Raw genomic sequence first — 21,797 nt, 5'->3', positions numbered from 1 at the left:
GGTTAAGAGGGTAAATCTTATGTGTTTTTTAGCACAATTAAAAACCTTTTCACGTTTCTTGAAAAAGTAGAGTTGTGACGTATCGGTGAGAAGAAACACCTATAATAAAACAGTGGAAGCAGCTAATTAAACAATTAATACCAACGCGAAACCCTCCCTGGTGATAAACGAAATGGAGAATGGGAGGCAGCACCTGCCACAGGGCAGTCTGGCCAAAATGACACCTGGGGCAGTGTTATAAACAGTGGCCCGCCCCCAGGCCCTGAGCGAAGAAGCCCACCCTTACCCGCAACAGGAAAAGGCAAGACAAAGGGCCGTAACCCTAACCCGCATGCGCACGTGCGGCTTTGCGAAGGACACGCCTGGCAGGGGGGGGGGGGGGGGGGGCGCTCGGATCCCAGCACTTCCGCTTTCCCGGTAAACGGATGGACGGAGGGCGCAGGGTCACAGACCCAGGTCCCAGGCGCTGGGGAACTCCCCAGGTGGCTGCCGCACCTGTCCCCGGCCGGGTGCGCATTGACCTTGGTCGCGGCCTCACCCACGGTGCCCTTGTGGGTCCTGTCCCTGTGGGCGCCCACGCAGGTTCCCCTGGCGTCCACCTGCCCTTCCTGATACCCGGCCCTGTCAAGTCCCGACATCCCACAGGAAGGCGGCCAGACGCCGGTTCGGTGGCTCCCACACGAAGCAGTCAGGTCCCACAAACCAACCCTTGGTAGACAAGATGTGTCCCTGGCTGCTGCGGCCCTGCCAGCTCCAGACGGAATTGTGTGCCCCCTGTGGGGTAAGGCCAGTTTGTTTCCTTCTTGTGATGCGAGTGCGGGACTTACGCTTTGATTGCCCAGGCATCCTCTTCAAAGATGGTAGCTGGAATGAACCTACTCGCCAGCCACGCCTCTAGAGAAAGAAGCCAAAGAGGCCGCCTGCCCCGACTGAGGCTCCTTGTTTTAGAGGTCTTGGTTGATTTTGGTAACTGGCCTTTCGGGCCACTCGTTTTGTTTTGTTTCTGCTCCCTACCATCGCTTTAAATTCCCACTGGGAGGTTTTAAGTTTACCAAGAAACAATGGGCCCTGGAAACCCTGGGCTCCCATCCTGGACCCAATAAGAGCAGAAGCCTGGCCAGTGAACAAGCAGCTCTGTCTCAGTACCCCCCTCGCCCCTCTCACTATGTGGCCCTGGGGGCGCTGGGTGATCTCCAGGTCTGGTAAGTGAGAAACCTTTATTTTTTTTCAGTTTCCCGATGGGTGTCCGGCAGAAGGGCGTCTTGTAAGCAGAACCACAAAGGCCAGTCCAACCACGACACTAGTCATCGATCAGCTGAGCCCTAACTAGTGCAAAATACCCCCTCATTTCCTATGCGTGAGCCCCACTCTCCTTCGTGATGGTGTCTGGGGAGGAGGGGCGCTTCGGGAGAGCGTTAGGTCGCGGAGGCCAGGGGGGTGGGGTCCCATCCCGGGGTTGGTGCTGCCGAAGGAGGGGCCGTGAGAGGATGTGCCCCCACGCCCCTTCCCTGTCCACGCGGGGACACAGCCAGAAGGCAGCCATCTGGAAGCCAGAGGGCCCGCCCTCGGCAGACCCCTGGCACCCTGATGCACCCTGGTCTCAACCTTCCAGCCTCCGGAGCTGCGGGAAGGAAGCGTCTGTCGGAGAAGCCGCCTGGTATCGTGCCACAGCAGCCTGGACGCGCCGAGCTGGGGCCCGAGACGGCCGGAGGAAGGAATCTGTACCAGGACACGTACACGGCCACGCACAGGGACTCAGGCCGCCATGTCCAGGGAAGCGAGCCGTGTGCCGACCGGCTCAGAACATCTCCCGGGACAGTCACAAGGTCCCACACACAACAGTTCATTCTTGCAGTTCTGGAGGCCCAGCTCTGAAATCAAGGTGTGCACAGGGTCGGTTCCTTCAGAAAGTTCTAGGGGACAATCACTCCTCACCAGCTTCTGGGGCTGCAGCATTCCTCAGCTGTGGCCCCATCACCCCACCACCCCAGTCTCTGGCTCCATGTCCGCGTGGTCTTCCCCTCTGTGTCACCTCCTCTGTCTCTTATAAGGACACGCGTCATTGGATTTAGGGCCCATCCAGAGAATCTCAAGAGCCTTCATTTAACTGCATCTGAAAATCCCTTTCTCCAGACACAGTCACACTCACAGACATCAGGTGTCAGGGCTCAGACGTACGCTTTTCGGGTTGCCGTTCAACCCAGGATGCACGGCACCTCGTCTAATGTTCTAGCTAGGTTATCTCCACGCGTGCAGAGAGCAGGCAAGGGGTTCTTCGGGAATGGATGTTTTGTAATCTCTGGGTTTCAGGTTCTCCTCTAAGACCTCCCTGTGGCATGTGACTCTCCTGCCACGAGCATGAGGTATGTCTAGGAACAGAGAATGACCTGTTCTATCGCTTTGGAGCACAGAGCCCGGGGTTCCAGTCTCACCCTGTCCCTGGCCGGTTTGTGTGGCAGAGTGGAGTCCGGCTGCCCTCAGGGGTTCCAGCTTCCCCGCCAGTAAAAATTGGCCTCTCATGCTTGCCGGGTCCGGCCGGAGGGCCGCGGTCAGCGGCGGGCACTGGCTGTCGGCGGTCACTACCGGAAAGGCACACCCCCTCCCCGGGCCTGGGTTTTCCGGCCTGCGACACGGAGGCCGGAGCACGCCTGACCTGGGGGCCGACACGGCGGCGATGACCGTCCCGGAGGCTGCCAAGTCTCCCGCCAGCGGAAGGAACTGAGGCCACAGCCGGGTGGAGTACCTGGTTTATTTGTGACGCAGGTGAAATCTCAGGGTCGGGGCGGATGCCGGGCCGCGGGGGCGCATGTCAGGCGCCGAGCTAGAACTCGACCTTGCAGGCGGGGAAGGCCTCGTCCTGCATGGATACGGTGCTGTTGCTGCCCAGAACGGTGATGCCCAGCGCCTGGTGCCGGGCATGTGTCTCCTCGTACCACTCGTGCATGGCCGCGGAATCGAAGGTGGGGATCAGGGTCACCTGTGGGTGGGACAGACGGGCTGACGGTGAGGGGGAGCACCTGTGACCTCTGGGCCCAGGCCCCTGCTCCACCCCCGGCATCTGAGACCCTTCTTCTCTGACCACAGTTGCTCCGCTTCCCTTAGCTCTCGCCTGGATGTCTGCACCCGCCCATCCCTCAGGTCCTTTCCTGTCCCCACGGCACCCAAAGGACCCGGGCCCCTCTCCGGCTCCTCCCTTGGACACACCAAGTTTGCCCTACCTCTGCCCGGTGCCCGGAACCCTCTGTCCTGGCTCCCGACAAGCTGTGGGGTGGGAGGGGACACGGGGGGGTGGGGTGGGGACAGGGGCTGCGCATGCTCCCTGAGGCTGGGCGTCGGCACCTCACACGCCGAATGGGTGGCCAGGCACCTTCAAGCCAGACTTGCGTCACCCTTCAAGGATGTGCTTCAAGGCTTCCTTGGGGGATAGCCCCAGCCCACAGGATCAATTCTCAACTTTCGCAGCTACGTGGACACCTCACCTATTCCTCCTGGCCAATTCTCGTGACTGGGATGGTTAAGAGCCCAGGAGTCAGGGAAGCGGATCAAACCGGGCCCGTCCTGCACCCTCATCCAGGCTGCTCCAGACAGACGGAGGGGACAACGGGAACAGAGTCCTGAGAGCTGGTGGGACCCGTGAACCTGCCTTCATTTCTGTGGCCTTGGGGACACAGCTCGGGCTCTCTGAGCCCCACTCCCTCTTCTGTGGGCGGGTGAAGGTCACACAGACCTCCCAGGACTAAGTTCAACAGGAACACGCCAGGAGGTGTGCGGCCCGACCTCGTGCCAAGACTGTCTGGGGCCCCGGGGTGGTCACGCACCTGGAGGTCACGGTCCCATTGCTGCTTGCCGGCCAGCAGTGCGTCCAGGACAGCCCTCATGCCCTCTTCCTTGCGTTGGTCCTGGCCGCTGATGACGTAACAGAGCGCACGCACCCTTCGGAAGAATTCCTCGTCCACCAGCCGGGCGCTGTTCCCGCTGGGCAGGTAGGCCAGGTCGAGGTAGACGGGGGAGCCGGGAGGGGCTGCTGACCCACCTGGTCGGCTGCCAGCTGACCCTGCGGGCAAGAAGGATGGGGTCAGACCTGAGCTCCTGGGACCCAGGGCCTGGGAAGGGGCTCCCACCTCTGTCTACATCTCTCTGAGTGGCTCCCTCCTCAAGGAGGAGGCCTGATCTATCTTAAAGCTCTCCTTGGCATGGGAAGTTACTCAACGAACTCTGCAAAGACCCCTGGCCATATCCTCAGTGCTTGGACCCTCCCTGGCTGGTCCCTGGACACAGACATACCCAGGGCCAGAGGTAAGGAGGGTAGGAGGAGGCAATCAGGGAGGGCTTCCAGAAAGACGGGGTTTTAGAGCTTCAGCTCCCAAGGCAGCCAGTATCTAGAACAATCTGCTGCTTCTGCAGCATCCATCTGCTCAATTACTCAAAGGGCATTTATCAAGTCCTCCCGGGCATTAGGCACTGGGGACGTGCCAGTGACCCAGACAGGCAAAAATCCCTGCCCCCAAGGGCAACGGGGAGACAGAGTGGGTGTGGGAAGGACAGAATTGCAAGAGGGAGACTGGACGTGGCATTGCTTTCAGAGCCTCATCCGTGGCCCTGAACCTAGAGCTTATGCAAAGGGGAATGAGGCCACCGGTCCCAGGCGAGTGTCTCATAATCATAATCAATTGAGGACAAATCGGGATCTGAGGCACAGGAAACTGGCCAGATGCTTGACATCTTTGGACCGTAAACACTGCCTGGCTCAGGGCGTGGGCCCAGAGGGCTGCCGCGGCATTTGCGGGGTGAGTGAATCCCCTAGCTTTGGGCAGGCGGCATCCCTCACTCATAGCTGGGAACAGTGGCGGTGAGGATCTTAAGTCTCAAGAAGAGAAAGCCGCCATGGCCGTGATGAGCCCAAGGGAGACAGGAGCAGCAGAGGCGGAACAGCCAGACAAGGGGAACATGGGCAGAGGCCGCAGGACAGGAGGACGGGGTAGGGCAGGGACCAGCCAACTACAGCAGCACCTGCTTTTGTAAACACAGTTTTACCGGAACGCCCTTTGGGTTCCATACGAAGCTGCTGTTCTGCCGCGGCACGGAGTCAAGTTGTTGGGACAGAGACCACCTGGCCTGCAAAGCTGGCAACGTTTACCCTCTGGCCCTTTTAAGACACAGTCTGCTGACACTAGCAGAGGGTCAGTCTGTCCGAGGCAGTGGGAGAAGGAGCCCAGGCACACACGGGCTCGGATGACTCCCAGCCTCCAGGTGCCAGCCTCGGCCACAGGCCTGGGTAGCCACTCTGGGCTGGGGACCCCTGAGCTGCTAAAGCTCACAGGGGCCCAGCAGGTGTCTCTCCCGGCAAGTGCCCAACGAGGATAAGAGGGGGCAGCTCCGGGGGGCACCGAGGCTGGGAACTAATGACAAGCCACGGGGCGAGAGAAGCCTGGGACAGCGGTCAGCTTCCGGAGGGCAGGGCCACCAAGGCACCTGCAACCGGTGAGCAAGCACTCGGGGACACCAGCTCAAGTCATCACCGCTGCTTTCCCACCACCCCCGGTACTTCCAGGCCCGCAGTGCCCTCCGCCGTGGTCACCGAGCACTGGAACGTGGCAGGGACGAGCTGACACGAGCTGGGGTTCGGTGCAAAGCACACACCAGGCACCCAAGACTCAGCGTGGCCACGAGAAGGGGAATTAGCTAGTCATCTTTCATACCGACGGCATGCTGGAATATTCTGCGATCATAGCACGCGTACAGAGTATGAACTCGGCAGGAGGACCCGGGGGATGACGGTGCAGCTGGGAAGCACCGGGAATCCGTCTCCCCTTCCAGACAAGAGTCGTGCTGGCAGCCTCTCCCTGACTTCCAGGAGATGGAGAGAACGGGAACATTTTTTTCTCCTTTTCTCCCATCTACCCCTCCCCACTTCATTTTTCACTTTTTCCCCTTTTAAGGAGCCAGACACGTAAGGACTAAGCCGTTCAAAAGCCAACACGTGGAATCGTTATCCTCTACACCTGAAACTCACATAGCTGTTAACTATACTGGAATTAAAATTAAAAACTTAATAATAAAAAGAAAAAAAAGCCACTATATATATGGGAGATTTGGGAAAATCACCACACACACCCAGAAAGGTGCAGGCTCATGAAAACAGAAACAGCACATGATAATTAAACAAAGAAAGGGCGCCTGGGTGGCTCAGTCGGTTAAGCGTCCGACTTCGGCTCAGGTCATGATCTCGCGGCTTGTGGGTTCGAGCCCCGCGTCGGGCTCTGGGCTGACAGCTCGGAGCCTGGAACCTGCTTCAGATTCGGTGTCTTCCTCTCGCTCTCTGCCCCTCCCCCGCTCACACTCTGTTTCTCTCAAAAATAAACATAAAAAAAAAAAAAATTAAGCCACACAAACCTTCCCCCTGGGGAAGGGGGAGATTTGGATCTCCGGAGTTAACACATTATTAAACTCAAATGTCCAGTTTTCAACAACAGCAAAAATCACAAGGCGAACAAAGAAACAGGAAAAGTATAGCCCAAGGTAAAAAAAAAAAAAAAAAAAAAGAAAAAGAAAAAGAAAAAAAAATCAACAGAAACCACTCCTGAGAAAGGCCAGATGGTGGGCTTACTGAACAAAGACTTTAAACCAACTTAAAAATGCTCACAGAAAGGAAGACATGCAAGAAAACGTTGTGTGAATAAAAACAGAAACATCACTAAGGGCAGAGAAAATTTAACAATAAACCAAAAGAAGATCCTGCAGCTAAAAAGTACAATAACCGAAATGAAAAATTCACCAGAGGAATTCAATTCATGATGTGAACAGTGATTTCTGATAGGACAATAGCAATTATCAAGTTCGAGGAACAGGGAGAAATAAGGACCGAAGAAAGTGAACGGCAGCATGAGGGATTTGTGAGACACCATCGAGAGGGCCGACAAAACATGTGGAGTCCCAGGAGGAAAGGGGCAGAATGATTATTTGAAGAAATGATGGCCCCACACTTCCCATGTTTGATGAATGGCGTTAGGAAACATCCAAGAAGCTCAACAAATTCCAAGTAGGATGACACACATTGAGACACATGAATAGTCCAACTGCTGAAAGAGAATCTCTTTGAGAGAGAGCAGAGATAAAAGGCAAGTTTCTATGTATAAGTGTTTATATTAAAAAAGAAGATCTCCATGCAACAACCTAACTATTAACCTAAGGAACCAGAAAACAACAAAAGTAAATCTGAAGCTAACAGAGGAGAGGAAATGATAAAGATTAGAGCAGAGATTTTAAAAATTGAGAATAGAGGGGTGCCTGGGTGGCTCAGTCAGTTGAGCGTCCGACTTTGGCTTAGGTCATGATCTCGTAGTTCTTGAGTTCGAGCCCCGCATCAGGCTCTGTGCTGACAGCTCAGAGCCTGGAGTCTGCTTTGGATTCTGTGTCTCCCTCACCCTCTGTCCCTTCCCTGCTCATGCTCTGTCTCTGTCTCTCAAAAATGAATAAACGTTAAAAAAATTTTTTTTTTAATTGAGAATGAAAAACACAAAAGATAACCAACAAAACCACGAGTTGGTCCTTCAAAGAGATTAACAAAACCGGGGGCGCCTAGGTGGCTCAGTCGGTTGAGCGTCTGACTTCGGCTCAGGTCACGATCTTGCAGTCGGTGAGTTCGAGCTCCACATCGGGCTCTGTGCTGACAGCTCAGAGCCTAGAGCCTGGAGCCTGTTTTGGATTCTGTGTGTGTCTCTCTCTCTGACCCTCTCCCATTCATGTTCTGTCTCTCTCTGTCTCAAAAATAAATAAACGTTAAAAAAAAATTAAAAAAAAAAAGATTAACAAAACTGACAGGCTTTTAGCTAGACTAAGAAAAAAGCGAGAAGACTCAAATTGATAAGCTCAGAAATAAGAGGGGGACACTACTACCTACTTTACAGACATAAAAAGCATGATGAGAGTACTCTGAACAGCTGTACAACCAAGAAACTGCATAACCAAGAAGAAACGTACAAATGCCCAGAAACACAAAACCTACCAAAGACTGAATCACAAAGAAACAGAAAAGCTAAACAGATCTATCATTAGTAAGGAGATTGAATCAGTAATCAAAATCCTCTTGAGCCTAAGTTTCTACCAAACATTTAAAGAAGAACTAACATCGATCCCTCTCTGACTTTTCCAAAAATACTGAAGAGCAGGGAACACGTCCTAACTCATTCTAGGAGGCCAGTGTTGCCCTGATACCAAGGTCAGACAAAGACACTACGAAGAAAAGAAAACTACAGACCAATATCCCTTATGAACCTTGATGCAAAAATCTTCAACAAATATTAGCGAGCCAAATTCAGCAGCATATTAAAAGGATCAGACACTGTGGTCAAGTGGGAATCCCTGGGGTGCAGGGATGGTTCCACATATGAAAAATCAATATAGCCACATGTTTGGTATAGAGATTACTTAAAAATGAAATTAAAAACCATTTTTTTAATGTTTATTTATTTTCGAGAGACAGAGACAGAGTACAAGCAGGGGAGGGGCAGAAAGAGAGAGGGAGACACAGAATCTGAAACAGGCTCCAGGCTCCCAGCTGTCACATAGAGCCTGGTGCGGGGCTTGAATTCCCGGACCGTGAGATCATGACCTCATGGGTGGACACCTAACCGACTGAGCCACCCAGACACTCCAAAAAATGAAATCTTAAAAAAAAAAAAAAAAAAAAAGTATGTATGTATGTGTACACACACACACACCCACACACACACACACACACACACACACACACACACATGGGCCGCCTAGCTGGCTTGGTAGGTACAGCATGTGACTCTTGAGCTCAGGGTTGTGAGTTTGAGCCCCACGTTGGGTGTACAGATTACTTAAAAATAAAGTCTTAGAGGGGCGCCTGGGTGGCTCAGTCGGTTAGGCGTCCGACTTCAGCTCAGGTCACGATCTCGCGGTCTGTGAGTTCGAGCCCCGCGTCAGGCTCTGGGCTGATGGCTCGGAGCCTGGAGCCTGTTTCTGATTCTGTGTCTCCCTCTCTCTCTCTGCCCCTCCCCCGTTCATGCTCTGTCTCTCTCTGTCCCAAAAATAAATAAAAAACGTTGGAAAAAAAAAAATAAATAAAGTCTTAGGGACGCCTGGGTGGCTTGGTCAGTTAAGCGTCTGACTTCAGCTCAGGTCATGATCTCACGGTCTGTGAGTTCGAGCCCTGTGTCGGGCTCTGTGCTGACAGCTCAGAGCCTGGAGCCTGTTTCAGATTCTGTGTCTCCCTCTCTCTCTGCTCCTCCCCTGTTCATGCTGTCTCTCTCAGTCTCAAAAATAAATAAACGTTAAAAAAATTAAAAAAAAAAAAAGTCTTAAAAGGAAAAGAAAAATCAATATAATAGACCACATTAACAGAATGAATAAAACAACGCAATCATTTCAACTGTTGCAGAAAGGCATTTGACAAAATTCAACACTCTTTCGTGATAAAAACCCTCAACAAACTATGAATAGCATGAAACTGCCTCAACATAACACGAGCCATGTATGAAAAACTCACAGCTCACATCATACCCAATGGAGAAAGACTATCAGCTTTTTTTCTAAGAGCAGGAACAAGGCAAGAATGTTGGCTTTTTCCACTTAGAGTCAACACAGTACTAGAAGTGCCAGCCAGAGCAATCAGGCAAGAAAAAGAAAAGATATCTACGTTAGAAAAGAAAAAATTAAAGTTATCTCTGATCACAGATGACACGCTCTTACGTGCAGAAAACTCTAAGATGATGCGCACACACACACACACAATCTGTTAGGATAGATGTATTCGGCAAAGTAGCTGGACACAAAACCAACACACACAAACCAATTATGCTTCTATATGCTAATGGTGAACGATTTGAAAAGGAAACTAAGAAAACAACTGTCTTTACAATAGTATTAACATAGAATAAGATACTTAGGGATTAATTTAGCCAAGAAAACAAAATATACGAAAACTAAAAAACACCGCTGAAAGAAACGAAAACATAGAAACTCACGGAAAGGACATCCCATATTTGTGGATTAGGAGACTTAATATCCGCTGAGCCGTTGACACTACCTGAGGCAAACTACAGATTCGGTGCTGTCACGATCAAAGTGCCAGCGATGGCTTTTTGCAGAAATAGAAAAACCATCCTAAAATTCATATGGAATCTCAAGGGATTCCAGGAGGCAAGACAATGTTGAAGAACAAAGTTGGAGGACTCACACTTCCTGATCTGTAAACTTATGGTAAAGGGACAGTAATCAAGACAGCGTGGTGTTGACATAAAGACGGACACATGATAGGCCAACGGAACAGAAAGCCCAGAAATAAACCCTCATGTATGTGATGAGATGATTTCTGACAACGATGCCGAGACCATCAGAGGAGAAAGGACCGTCTTTTCAACCAATGGTGCTGGGAAAATCGGAGGTCTACATACAAAACAATGAAACTGAACCCTTATTCGGCACCACGGACAAAAATTAACTCAATTTATCCTGGAACAAAATGTGAGCGCTAAAACCATAAAACTCTTAGAACAAAGCAAAAGCTTCACCCGACTGGATTTAGCAATGATTTTTTGGATGTGACAACAAAAGCACAGGCAGAAAAAAAAAGCCGAACTGGATTTTATGACGATTACAAACTTCTCGGCGAAGAACACGATCAACAGAATAAAAAGGCAACCCCACAGAATGGGAAAAAAATATTTGCAGATCATATACCTGACAAAGGGTTAATATCCACAATATATACAGAACTCTCATGACCCAACAGCAAAAAGACTACCCGATTCAAAAAGGGGCAAAAGACCTGAACAGACATTTCTCCAGAAAAGGTATATAAATGGCCGACAGCACACGAAAAGATGCTCAACATCATTAATTCGGGAAATGTAAATCGAAACCACCACGAGGTATCACCTCACAAGCATCAGGTGGCTACTCAAAAAATAACAAGTGCTGGCGAGGATGTGGAGAAACTGGAACCTTCTTTGCACGGCTGGTGGCATTGATGTAAAACGGTGCGGCCATTGTCGAAAACAGCATAGTGGTTCCTTAAAAACTCAAAAATGGAATTACCGTGTGATCCAGCAATCCCACTTCTGCGAATATACCCCAAAGAGTTGAAAGTAAGGTCCCCATGAGATATCTGTCCAGTCACGTTCATACCAGCATCATTCGACAGTAGCCAAAAGGCAGAAGTAACCCAAGAGTCCATCCGTGGGTGAACGGATAAACAAAATTTGGTCCATCCGTGCAACACGGTATTATTCAGCCTTAAAAAGGAAGGAAATTCTTAAAAACGAAAAAAAGGGGAAGAGAATTATGACACAGGCTACAACGTGAATGGACCACGGAGACATGATACTAAGTGAAATAAACCAGTCACAAAAGATACAGTATGATTTCACTTGCAGGAGGTCCCTAGAGGAGTCAGATTCATAGAAACAGAAAGCAGAACCAGAGGGTGCCAGGGATTGGGAGAGGAGGAATGGGAATTCGTTTTTTAATGGGGACAGAGTTTCAGTTTTGCAAGAGAAAAAGGAGCCCTGGAGACCAATTGGTGGGGCTGGTTGCACAGCAATGCGAACGTACTTAACGCTACGGAATTGTGCACTTAGCAACGGCTAAGGTGGTAAATGTCCTGTTAAGAGATCTCATCACAACTGAGGAAGACCGGGAAGAAAAGTTACCGCAGCGTACCTAAAACTGCTATCCTTAGATAGGTCTGCTTACGGGGTGGCCCTGGCTGGAGTCTGGGGAGCCTGGATTTCAGAAAGGTTCCCACCCCTAAGGGACAAGAGTGGCTCACCGCGCCTGTTTGCTCCGCAGCAGCGTGGCTCAGGCTGAACGCCTGCTTCACCCTTGCTGAGGAGTCTGGGATGTTGGCACATGTCAGGCAGAGGGTGCCAACGCGACCAGCAACACCCTGGGCGCTCAGTCTCTAACGAGCATCCCTGGTGGACACCACCTCGTATGGGTCACCAGGGCACGCTGCTCGGGCATTAAGCACACGGTGGGACCACACTGGGAGACGACTCTACAAGCCTGTGCCTGCCCCCCCCCCCCCAGGAGCCCCCCTCCCCGTGCCCCTTCTCTTTGCCGATTCCCTTCTGTATCCTTTTGCTCCAACACAGCTGAGCCAGGAGTAGGACTGCATCCCGAGTCCTGACTGCAACACTGAGCCTGGTGGTGGGGGGCTTGGGAATCTCTACGCAAACAGGTTAAATATACTATTAAAATTAATTTCACCCGTTTCTACTCGCTGTGGCACTAGCGACCTCATGATGACAGATGTGTTCACATTATGCTTCCGTGGGTGGCACTGCTTGAATGCCTCGGAATTACAAGCGAGCCAGAGCTTCCGTTTTGTAGGAGAAACTGACGCCCAGAGAGGGTGGCAGGCATGGCTGAGGCCACACAGCAAACAGGGAACAAAGACTTGGGACGGTAACCCTGCTGTAGGCCTCCAGCCCCTGGGTACTTACCGGATGGGCCCCGAGTGGTCGTCTTGGGGACCGAGGACTTTCTGGACAGGGGTGCCCGACCTCCCTTGTCACTGGGCTCGCTCCGGGTGCCGAGGGGCCGACCGGCCCGGTCTCCACCGGCCAGTCCCTTGGTTTTGGCAGTGGTCGCGGGAGTGGCTTTGGAGGCGGCAGTGCTGGGGTGAGGGCGAACCCCGGACTTCCGGGTGCGGCCGTGGCCCTCCGTCAGCCGGGCCTGCTCAGGGGGCAGCACCTCGGGGTCCACCATGCAGATGCCGGGCGGGGTGGGCAGCGGCGGGGGGAACTTGAGGGGCTCGGGCAGCGGGTCACGGCGAGGGACCCCTGCGCCCTCCATGTCTTCATCCGAGTCCGCGATGCCGGGGGCGGCAGGCAGGGGGTCCGAGTCAGACAGGGTGGGCAGGGACTCGCTGACGGAGGTGGGTGGGGTCTCCTCAGCTCCCGGGGCCCCCGCCCGCTCCTGGGACCGGGCGCTGCTATCAGAGCTGCCTGGGGACGCGGGCGCGGGCGCCACGGGCACGGCCTTCCGGTGCTCAAACTCACAGGGTGACACCAGGCACAGGTCCACGTCGTGCGGGGAGGCCGATCGCCGTACCCGGGGGCCGCGGAGGGGGAGGCTCAGCCCAGCGTCGCCCGCGGCGGCAGGCGGCGGCGGCAGCACCTGCTCGAAGGAGACGGACAGGGACTCGTCCACCTCCGTGGAGTGCGGGGATCCCACCTCGGCAGGCAGTGACGGTGTGGTCACCGTGGGCGAGGCATCCGGCCCAGCCTCCCCGCCCCGCAGCGGGCTCAGCGACAGCCGCCCGCTGCCCTCCGCCGGGCCCTGGTGGGCTCCAGTAGGCGAGGGTGTGCGCGGCCGGGGGGTGCTGGCACCCAAAAGCAGCTCCAGCGTCTTCTCCTCCAAGGTGCCGCCGTCCTCCCCGGCCGGGCTCAGCCCCAGCTCCAGGCTGCTCTCCTGGCTGGGGGTGGCCACCAGCTGGGGGGCGGGGGAGCCGCAGGCCTCTGGCGGCGGCGGGCTGGCCTCTCCACAGCGGAAGCTGGGGGGGCTGTGGGGCCCGTTCTCCACCGGCGGGACGCCCGGGCGGGGGATATTGGGTGCCCTGCGGGGCCTGGGGGCGGCCTGGGCACCCGCCTTCTTCACGCTGACCGAAGCGGAGGCTGCCCGGCGCACCTCCTGGGGCTGGGTCCGAGGGACGCTTGGCTTGGGGTCCTTCTTCACCTCCCGGGGGAGCCTGGCTTCTTTCTCAGCCCTGCGGGGGGCCTCGACTCGAGGCGGGTCCTTCCGGGCCCCCACAGGGCGCGCCGGGGCAGGCCTGGCCGGTGCCGTCGTCCGGCCTTCTCTTCTTAAGCTGTCCCGGGAGCCCACGCTTTCCTTGCTCTCCGCTCGCCGAGGCCCCACTAGGTCCTGGGGGGTCACCACAGGCTCTCGCAAGAACCCCAGGTGCTGCAGGCGGACCAGGCCATCCAGGAGGCGGGCGGGAGGTGTGCAGCCGGGGAACAGCACGCGCACCACCTTCTCGGTGGGGCCCGCGGGGTGCCACACTAGCAGGGCGCACACGGAGGCCGACGAGCGGTCAGCACCAGCCGCGGGCGGGTGCAGCACATACATGTCCAGCCGGCCCACGCCCATCTTCTGAAAGAGCACGGTGGGCTCGGCCGGGAGCGGCCCGCGGTTCAGAGTCAGGGGCGCGATGCCCAGCCGGGCCAAGAGGCTCAGGGCCAGCTCCGCCTCGTCCTCGCCGCTCACCAGACGCGAGATGGCCACGCGGGCGTTGAGGAACACGACCCCCAGGTTGGGGGAGATGAGCCTGCGGAGCCTGTCGTCCCCGGAGCCCCCGCCGGCCGCCGCCTCGTCTCGCTCGGCCAGCTTGCGCCGCAGAAGACTGTTGAGGCCCGGGAGGCTGTCGGCGCCGGCGTGGGTCACCAGCACGGCGTCCACCCGGTCCAGGTGCCGCACCAGCTTCCAAAAGCTCGACTTGGGGTTGGAGCCACCGTTGACCAGCACGGTGAAGCCATTGACGGCGAAGAAGGCGGCGTCGCCGAGGCCGCCGGGGAAGATGTAGCAGCAAGGCCGGGCGAGCCTGAGGAAGCCCACGGACGCTGGCGGCTCGAGCAGCTCAAAGGGAGACGGGGCCTCCAGCGACTCAGCCACGTACTCCAGGAACTGGCGCAGGCCCTCGGAAGCCGGCAGCTGCACGGGTGGGTTCCACTGCACCCGGAGCGCGCCCTGGAGGCCCAGCACCTCAGGTGCCAGCTGGGCCCAGTCACCGAAGGTTGGGCAGGTGATGGTGAGCTTCGGCAGGTCTGCAGGTGGGGGTGTGGACGCCAGAAGATCCCGGATCTACAGAGGGGCGGGGGTGACGGTTAAGAAGCCCCCTGGAGCCGGGCAACACCCAGCGCCTCGGGAAAAGTGGGCAAGGGCCCCTCCACCTTGATTCCTGGGGCTGGGAGAGTCCTTTGGCCGACCCTCGTCACCATTACGACAAATCCCAGCCATCCCCCTGGTCCGCAGAGACACGTGCTCCTGACTCACCACCTGCTTCCCTCCCCCCCCCTCCCCTCCCCTCTCACTCTCCCTGCCCCAAGGCCTTTGCACTTGCTGTTCTCTACAGCACAGCTCCCTCCAGGGACACCGTCTATGCTCCCCACCTCTGCTTTTTAGCTCACCTTCGTCACCTCACTCTCTACAACGGAAAAAGGTAAGGTTTATCGGCTGGCTTTGTTCATTTGCCACACCCGGACGAAGGACTTTAGAAAGGACCCTACCCAGCTGGGACCTGGAAGCTGGGGTGCCGCTTGAGGTCTCTGGGATGTCTGCTGATCTACAGGCCCAGCCTCAAACCACACGCCGTCGTGGGTGAGGGAACTGGGGCCCGACGATGGGAGGGGCATGTGTCAGTGCTGCTGCTCCACAGAGGAAGGGATGGGGTGCAGAGAGGGACAGGTCACTAGGGCCACACAGCCCGAACTCAGAGCCAGGGGAAGCAAGACAAGGAGGAGGCGGCTTACCTCTTTGTCCCCCAGGACCTGGAGGAAGTGGCGGGGCGAGAAGCCCCCCGTCTGGAGCAGCAGCTCCCCTGTCCCTTCCAGGCAGGGCCCAGCCAATACCAGCAGCTTATGAGGGGCAGGGTCCAGCAGAAGGTTCCGGAGCTGAGGAAGGGGGAGACTGTTAAAGGCCCCACTCTGTGCCGTGACAAGGCCTACACCCTGCTTTGAGATGGCTCCCAGCCCCAAATCTCCATACAACCACCCGAATCCCTGTCCCCCGCCCAGTACTCAACTAGAAGCTGGCAGGGTACCCTCCGGGCCTCCTGCTGAGCCCAACACCCTTCCCCCAACAAATTCCTGCTGCTCTTCCTACAAAGCCAGGCTCCGGGGCCTCCTCTTCCTAGAAGCCCACCATACCCTTTCTGGATTCCCTGGAGCCCACTCTCTCTCTGGCCCAGCCTCAAGGCCATGGAGAAGAGTGTATCTGTGTCTGGCTCTATGTCCTTCAGAGCTCCTTGAGGGAACAAAACGGAGCATTTTTGATCAGAGGAATCCACCTATACCGGGGTCTCTAGAGGGGCGTCCTGGGCTTCATCTTGTTCATTTTTCCTATGGGTAACTAGGAGAAGGGCATAAGCTGTCCATAAATTAGAAGGATTAGGAAGTCAATTCGGGGCTCCAGGGTGGCTCAGTCTGTTAAGCGTCCGACTCTTCGTTTTAGCTGACGGCACAGAGCCTGCTTGGGATTCTCTCTCTCCCCCTCTCTGCCCCTTCTGTGCTCTCACGCACTTTCTCTCTCTAAATAAATAAATAAACTAAAAAACAAAACAAACAAACAAAACAAAAACAAAAGTCAATTCAGACAACTCCTGGGGGGGCCCAGCTAGCGAGGGAGGCACAAGATGCAAACGTCAGCTGAGTCCTGCCTTCCTGCCTCCAGACCTTCCTCGCAAACTCCAGTCTTTCCTGGCTTCACCTGTTCCTCCCACCGTCACCTCCGAGGGGGTGACAAGCTGAAGCTGAGGCCATCCAGGGAGACTTCCTGAAGGAGGGGGTGAGGCTGCTGAGTGTCAAGAGAATTTCAAACGGCACAAAGTCAGGGACGCAGGAAGTCAGGACTTGGGATGGTGCCGGTCCCGACAGCCTGCCCCCTGCGGATGACTGTTCCCTACCTCGTCACACAGGGACTTGTCTGATGGATTCAGGAGGACCAGTGTCTCCAGGGTGTCTCCGCGGTGGTGCAGGCTCCGCTGGCCTGTGGGGGTATTGGGCTCTGTGAGTTTGGGGCTGGGCCTTGTGCACAGGGTCAGGCGGTCCCGGTGTCGAGCCCTGCCTCCCTGTGTGACCCCAGGCAGCCACAAGCCCCTCCAGGACTCTGCTTCCAGGAAACCCCAGCCAGGGGGTCATCTGAGAATCAACAGGCGCGTGGTAGAGCTGCGGGTCAGGATGAGGCCAGAACAGGAAACCAGCGTTGGCAGGCCTCACATTGGAAACAGTGACAACAAGGCCATCCCTGCTTACAGGCCCCAATTCACAGCAGTCAGCCCTACGGGGGACGTCACTGTCACCCCATATAGGTAAGGAGCCAGAGCCCAGGGCCAATGAGGTACACCAGGAGGAGGGCAAACCATGGGCAAGGGCTCTGAGGCAGGACTGGGCTCCAAGTGAGGATCAGGAAGTGGCGGGTGAGGCTAGAGCGAGGGGAGCATGGGGGAGCATGGGGCCAGGGAGGCCTCATGGGCCAGGAAGAGGGGAGTGGGGATGATTCCGGGATCTGAACCCTCGTCTGTCCCTCAGAGCCCAGAGGTTTCGGAAATGGAGCACCAGGCCTAAGGCTAGAGAGGCAAGGACCTTTCGGCACCGGTCAACCTTTATCAGTTTATCACACGCTTATCATCATGGACGGATATTGCCCCATTCCGGTGGGGAAACCAAGGCACAGAGAGAGGAAATGGCCGCCAAGGACACACAGAACCGATGGGATTTCCAGCCCCTTCCCACCCCCAAATCCTGCGAGGGGTCAGGAAGCCACCAGGAACCGCTGGGACAATGAGGCGAAGGACACTTCCTTCCCCTCCTGCAGCGGCCTAGAGGTGACTCAACGGGCTGGCTGAGGCAAGAGGGGCTGCTGGTGACACCCGGAACCCGCCCAGTAGCTGCTCTGTTCTGTGGGTCATCCTGGGCCGTGTGGGGCTGGCCCAGGCGTCCCAACCCCTCCCTCAATCCTGCTCCTCTCCCAGCTCCCCATCCACTGAGCACCTACTGTACAGGGGTCACAGCCACAAACCATACACAGTCCCTGCCACGCGGGGCCCACACTCTACCCTCCAGGCCCACTCAGCAGCCCCTCACTTTCCAAATATCTTCTCACCTTGCCTGGGCCCCTCCCTCCACTTGACACATCAGCCCCCAGATGCCTCTCATCCACAAAGCCCACTTCCTGGAGGTCTCCCTGTCCCCCACCCCTCAGCTGCCTCATCTGCAAAATGGGGACAAAAATACGAGTTCCTGCCACGTGTAGACCAAGGGAGTTAGCAGTGCTGGTCGGGGCCCAGCCCTGCTCCAACTTGACAGATCTCGGCTGTATTGTTACTGTGGTTGTTCACAGCCATACCCGAACCCTCCCCCATGCCTGGCACACAGCTGGCACTCAGAGAACACTTGCCCAATGAAGGGGAGCGGCTGGGACATGGGGGGGGGGGGTCTCCAGTCTCACCTTTCACGATGCTGGAGAAGGTGGCAGAGTGCCGGGACACGAAAATCTTGAGCTGCTCATCAAGGCTGCAAATGCCAGGGTCAATGTCCCAGGACCGGATGCCTGTTGGGGGCAAGGGGGGTGGTGGCCGGAGAAGTGAGGCAGGAAGTCAACTAGGCTCCCCAGCTCCCACAATATTTCAGTTAACTAGCATCTGGCAGGTGGGAGCCGTCCCAGCCCCTTCCCCTCAACCCGCCCCTGTACGCAACAGCCTGGAGACTCAGAACCACCTAAGGTGCCTCTGGCCTTGTCTCTGCATCCGCACCAAGGGACCCAAAGCGTTAATTTGGCATTTCACAGAGAAGATTCACAACATCAACAAAAGAGCCCCCACCTCCCGAACAGTCATCTGGTCCCCTCCATCATCTCCCCACCCCCACCACTGTCACACAGCCCCTTCTGCCCTGCCAGGAATGTTCCCACCTCCTGGCCTTTGCACCAGCTCTTCCCACTCTCAGGAGGTCCTTCCCTCTGTCTCCCGACCCACCCTTCAGGCCCTCAGCGCTCTGCATCCTTCTGAGCACTCCTGACAGCCTGGGAGCTTAAAACTTGTCCTCACCCACTTCGGATCCTGCACCCTATCAGACTATTAGCACCGTGAGGGCAGAGCTGAACCTGTGGTTTCCACACTATCCCTGCGCACGGGGCGGGGTGGAGGTGGGGGAAGACATGGGCACAGACGACGACATTCCCAAGGACGCAGAGATGTGCGCTGCCTTTCCATTTTGCAGGCGCCAGACCGAAGGCCCTGCCCATCTGAATGGGGGGGGGGGGGAGATGAATGCCCTCCAAACACGGTGTGGGGTGCACGACGCCTGTGCCAAGCGGCTGCAGGTGAACCTCGCAGGTGCACCTACATGATTCATCTCCCCAGATGCCAAATCCCTTGGGCAGGCTGCGCCCGCCCACACCCCAATTAGCAACGGAAAGTGGGCCCCGGGGCTCCAGGCCCAGTCTCCCCATCCCAGCTCCTCCCTCCGGGACATCCAAGCTGCTATGACCCGGGGCTTCGAGGCGACCCCGCCCTCCCCTCGGCGGGCCCACTGGGCGGGAAGCGGAGCCGTCGCCCGTGTTGCCCAATCGCGCGGGTCCCAAAGCCCGGGCCCCCGTCCCGTCCCCGGGCTACACCCGGGGCGGGGCGAGGCAGCCCAATCCAGGCCCGGGTACCGCTTCCTCCGTGCGCGCCCAAGGCTTCTGCCCGCGCCGTAAGCCTAACCGTGAGGAAGACCGAGCCTCTGGGCCCCCAGGATCCCGCCGCCGCCCATCGCCTCCCCGCCCCCAGCCCGGCCGCCGCCCCCCCCCCCCCTCGGGCCGAGACGCGCGGCAGCGCCCGCCTCTCGCACCCCGTGGCCCCAGGCCAACCCGACCTCGTTCGAGCTCCTCCAGCACATAAGCAAGCAGCCCCGAGCACCCGCACTCGCCGCCCACCACGAGCAGCAGCGAGCTCGGTGCCTGGGTCGCCCCGGGGCCCGCCGCCGCCGCCGCCATCTTCGCGCCGCACTGACGCTCCGAGCGCCCACCCCACTGGCCCCGCCCCTTAAAGGGGCTGTACCGGAAGACCCGAAGACCCCGCCCGGAAGCCCCCTCGCCCCTCGTGTGCCACGGCTGGCCCCTTTAGGTCTTGGGAGCTGGGGACGTGGGCACGGAAGTGGCTGGCAGGCTCTTGGGCTTCCACTTTGGCCACCCTTTCCAAATGATCATTCATTCATTCATTCATCCATCCATCCATTCGTTCATTCAAGAAGCTTTGACTGCATGCCTACCACCTGTTCTCAGGGAACTCATCACGTAAGAGTGGGCCCAGTTAGAACCAGGCCCACATGCCCCTAGGTCCCTGGGTCAGGGCTTGCACAGAGAAAAGAGAGGTATCTTACAGCTAGGGCTTTAAGGAATGTGTAGGAGTTTGCTAGGTATGAGTGGTGGGGCAAGAGCATTTGAGGCAAGTTAGAGCATGTGCAAAGCTTTAGAGGTAGGAAAGTCCATTTGTGGTTGGGACACATTCCAGAACACTCTGGGCCCTGGCGCAGGGTAACACGCTTGCACCTATATGTCAGGCATTTTACTCCATTAGCTCGGTGAATAAACCTATGAGGTAGGTGATGTGATCATGGTCGTTTCAGAGCAGAAGCAGGCTTGCAGAGATGAAGTCATGAGCCCCTTAAGTAGAGAGCTGAATCCAGGGGAGTCTGATTTTAAATCCAGTCTGCAGCAGGTGCCGACTGCCTGCCTCACGTCGGTAGTAACCCTTCCTCCCCAAACAATCGCACACAGCCTTTTAACTATGGTGGTCACTGCTTTAAAAAAATCATGTTGAGGGGCGCCTGGGTGGCTCAGTCGGTTAAGCGGCCGACTTCAGCTCAGGTCACGATCTCGCGGTCCGTGAGTTCGAGCCCCGCATCGGGCTCTGGGCTGATGGCTCAGAGCCTGGAGCCTGCTTCCGATTCTGTGTCTCCCTCTCTCTCTGCCCCTCCCCCGTTCATGCTCTGTCTCTCTCTGTCTCAAAAATAAATAAAACGTTAAAAAAATTAAAAAAAAAATCATGTTGCACCAAACCTTCTGACAGTTGCCTGTGCCCAGGGAAGGCTGGGCCGTCTCTCTTGGCACTGAGGCCTCCATCTCTGGAGGTATACAAAACAAATCAAGACAGAAGTGAAAAGGCCTGGGAAGCAGGATTGGCCTTCTGCTGCCCTTCATTATCTGGGGTCGTTCAGCCCAACTTCCTCCCTGGTCAGTGTGTAACAGTCACTGGCCACGTGCTGTCTAATGTTCTAGTACTCCACTTCCTCTCTCTCTTTTGGCCCTAGCATACTTCCTCTACCCTAGTCCCTCCTTCTTAGCTGCCTCCCCTGTGTCCTGGCTGCCTGTGATTTCTTGTATTGTTGCTTTGAGCAATAATAGGAATGGGAGTGTCTCTGTCAGGCTCCGTCTCCCCTACTAGGCTGGGAGCTCGTTGGAGGCCAGGCCAGGCAGAGGCCTCTCTGGACCCCCAGCCTTTTGTAGGACAAGGCTGAACATCCTGGAAATGCATAATAAAGCCTTGTGGAATGGGGATGAAAAGCCCATCTCTCCACCATTCATTTATTCCTTCACATGTATTGATTAAGTTAGGACTTGAACCCAGGACCTTCTGACTGAAGTCTATGCTCTTCCTTCTGCCCAAGGCTGTGAGTTATGGTTGTTGCTAATTAATTCTAGTTTGTCTTAAAGGGCCCTGAAGTGTGAGAATGTGTCTTCACCAGGGTGTCTGATTTGGGAGGAAAGTTCCTCTCCAAGGACTCTGGGGGCTCGTGTTCTGAGTGTTCCGGAGTCCTGAGGATTTCCTGTCTCATGATGATGTCATCCAGACTGGGGACCCTCGTATGGGGAATGTGGGAAGCAACTCCCCAGAGATGAAGCATCTGGGGATCATTTCTGAAATCCCAGGCACAAGACTAAGGTCACTGCCCTCCTGCCTTTGTCCCCACCCAGCTCCAGGCCTGTTTCTAGGTCATCAGTAATAGCATTTGTGGGGAAAATGGAACCCTTAGCCCTCAGGACTGATGGACATCCTTGTCTTCTCACCCTGG

At 56.1% G+C, this 21,797-nt stretch overlaps 1 protein-coding gene and 1 long non-coding RNA gene across 4 annotated transcripts; one reads left to right on the top strand and one right to left on the bottom strand.

The window, feature by feature from the left end:
* The first annotated feature begins 390 nt into the window (after nt 1-390).
* Nucleotides 391-6,156, top strand: LOC122236623. Of its 3 annotated transcripts, none has more exons than XR_006214726.1 (6): nt 391-781; nt 1,232-1,357; nt 1,613-1,882; nt 3,463-3,983; nt 4,159-4,296; nt 5,552-6,156. It is a non-coding gene; the product is annotated as an uncharacterized LOC122236623 (long non-coding RNA). The 3 variants fall into 3 exon arrangements; XR_006214724.1 differs by having other exon boundaries at nt 5,029-6,156; XR_006214725.1 differs by lacking the exon at nt 391-781 and adding an exon at nt 865-950 and having other exon boundaries at nt 5,029-6,156.
* Nucleotides 2,731-19,724, bottom strand: MAP1S (microtubule associated protein 1S). The gene is made up of 7 exons (XM_042978543.1): nt 19,599-19,724; nt 18,193-18,294; nt 16,649-16,731; nt 15,498-15,638; nt 12,474-14,829; nt 3,819-4,054; nt 2,731-2,977 (listed from the first exon to the last, which is right to left on the bottom strand). The coding sequence occupies exons 1-7, from the start codon at nt 19,717-19,719 to the stop codon at nt 2,822-2,824; spliced, it is 3,195 nt and encodes a 1,064-aa protein (XP_042834477.1). The 5' UTR covers nt 19,720-19,724; the 3' UTR covers nt 2,731-2,821.
* Nucleotides 19,725-21,797: the final 2,073 nt, after the last annotated feature.

This window comes from Panthera tigris, chromosome A2 (assembly GCF_018350195.1).
Source record: "Panthera tigris isolate Pti1 chromosome A2, P.tigris_Pti1_mat1.1, whole genome shotgun sequence".
In the NCBI taxonomy this organism is placed as follows: Eukaryota; Metazoa; Chordata; class Mammalia; order Carnivora; family Felidae; genus Panthera; species Panthera tigris.
The sequence above is the reverse complement of the archived record's forward strand: the minus strand, read 5'-3'. Positions and strand labels throughout refer to the sequence as shown.

Bases quoted from the DNA above. Each gene is read 5' to 3' on its own strand.
- MAP1S (XM_042978543.1), bottom strand. From the start codon at position 19,719: ATGGCGGCGGCGGCGGCGGGCCCCGGGGCGACCCAGGCACCGAGCTCG. The intron at 16,732-18,192 runs GTGAGACTGGAG...ATACCCCCACAG, and splicing joins CTTCTCCAGCATCGTGAAAG to GCCAGCGGAGCCTGCACCAC. The intron at 15,639-16,648 runs GTAGGGAACAGT...CCCCTTCCTCAG, and splicing joins ACAAGTCCCTGTGTGACGAG to CTCCGGAACCTTCTGCTGGA.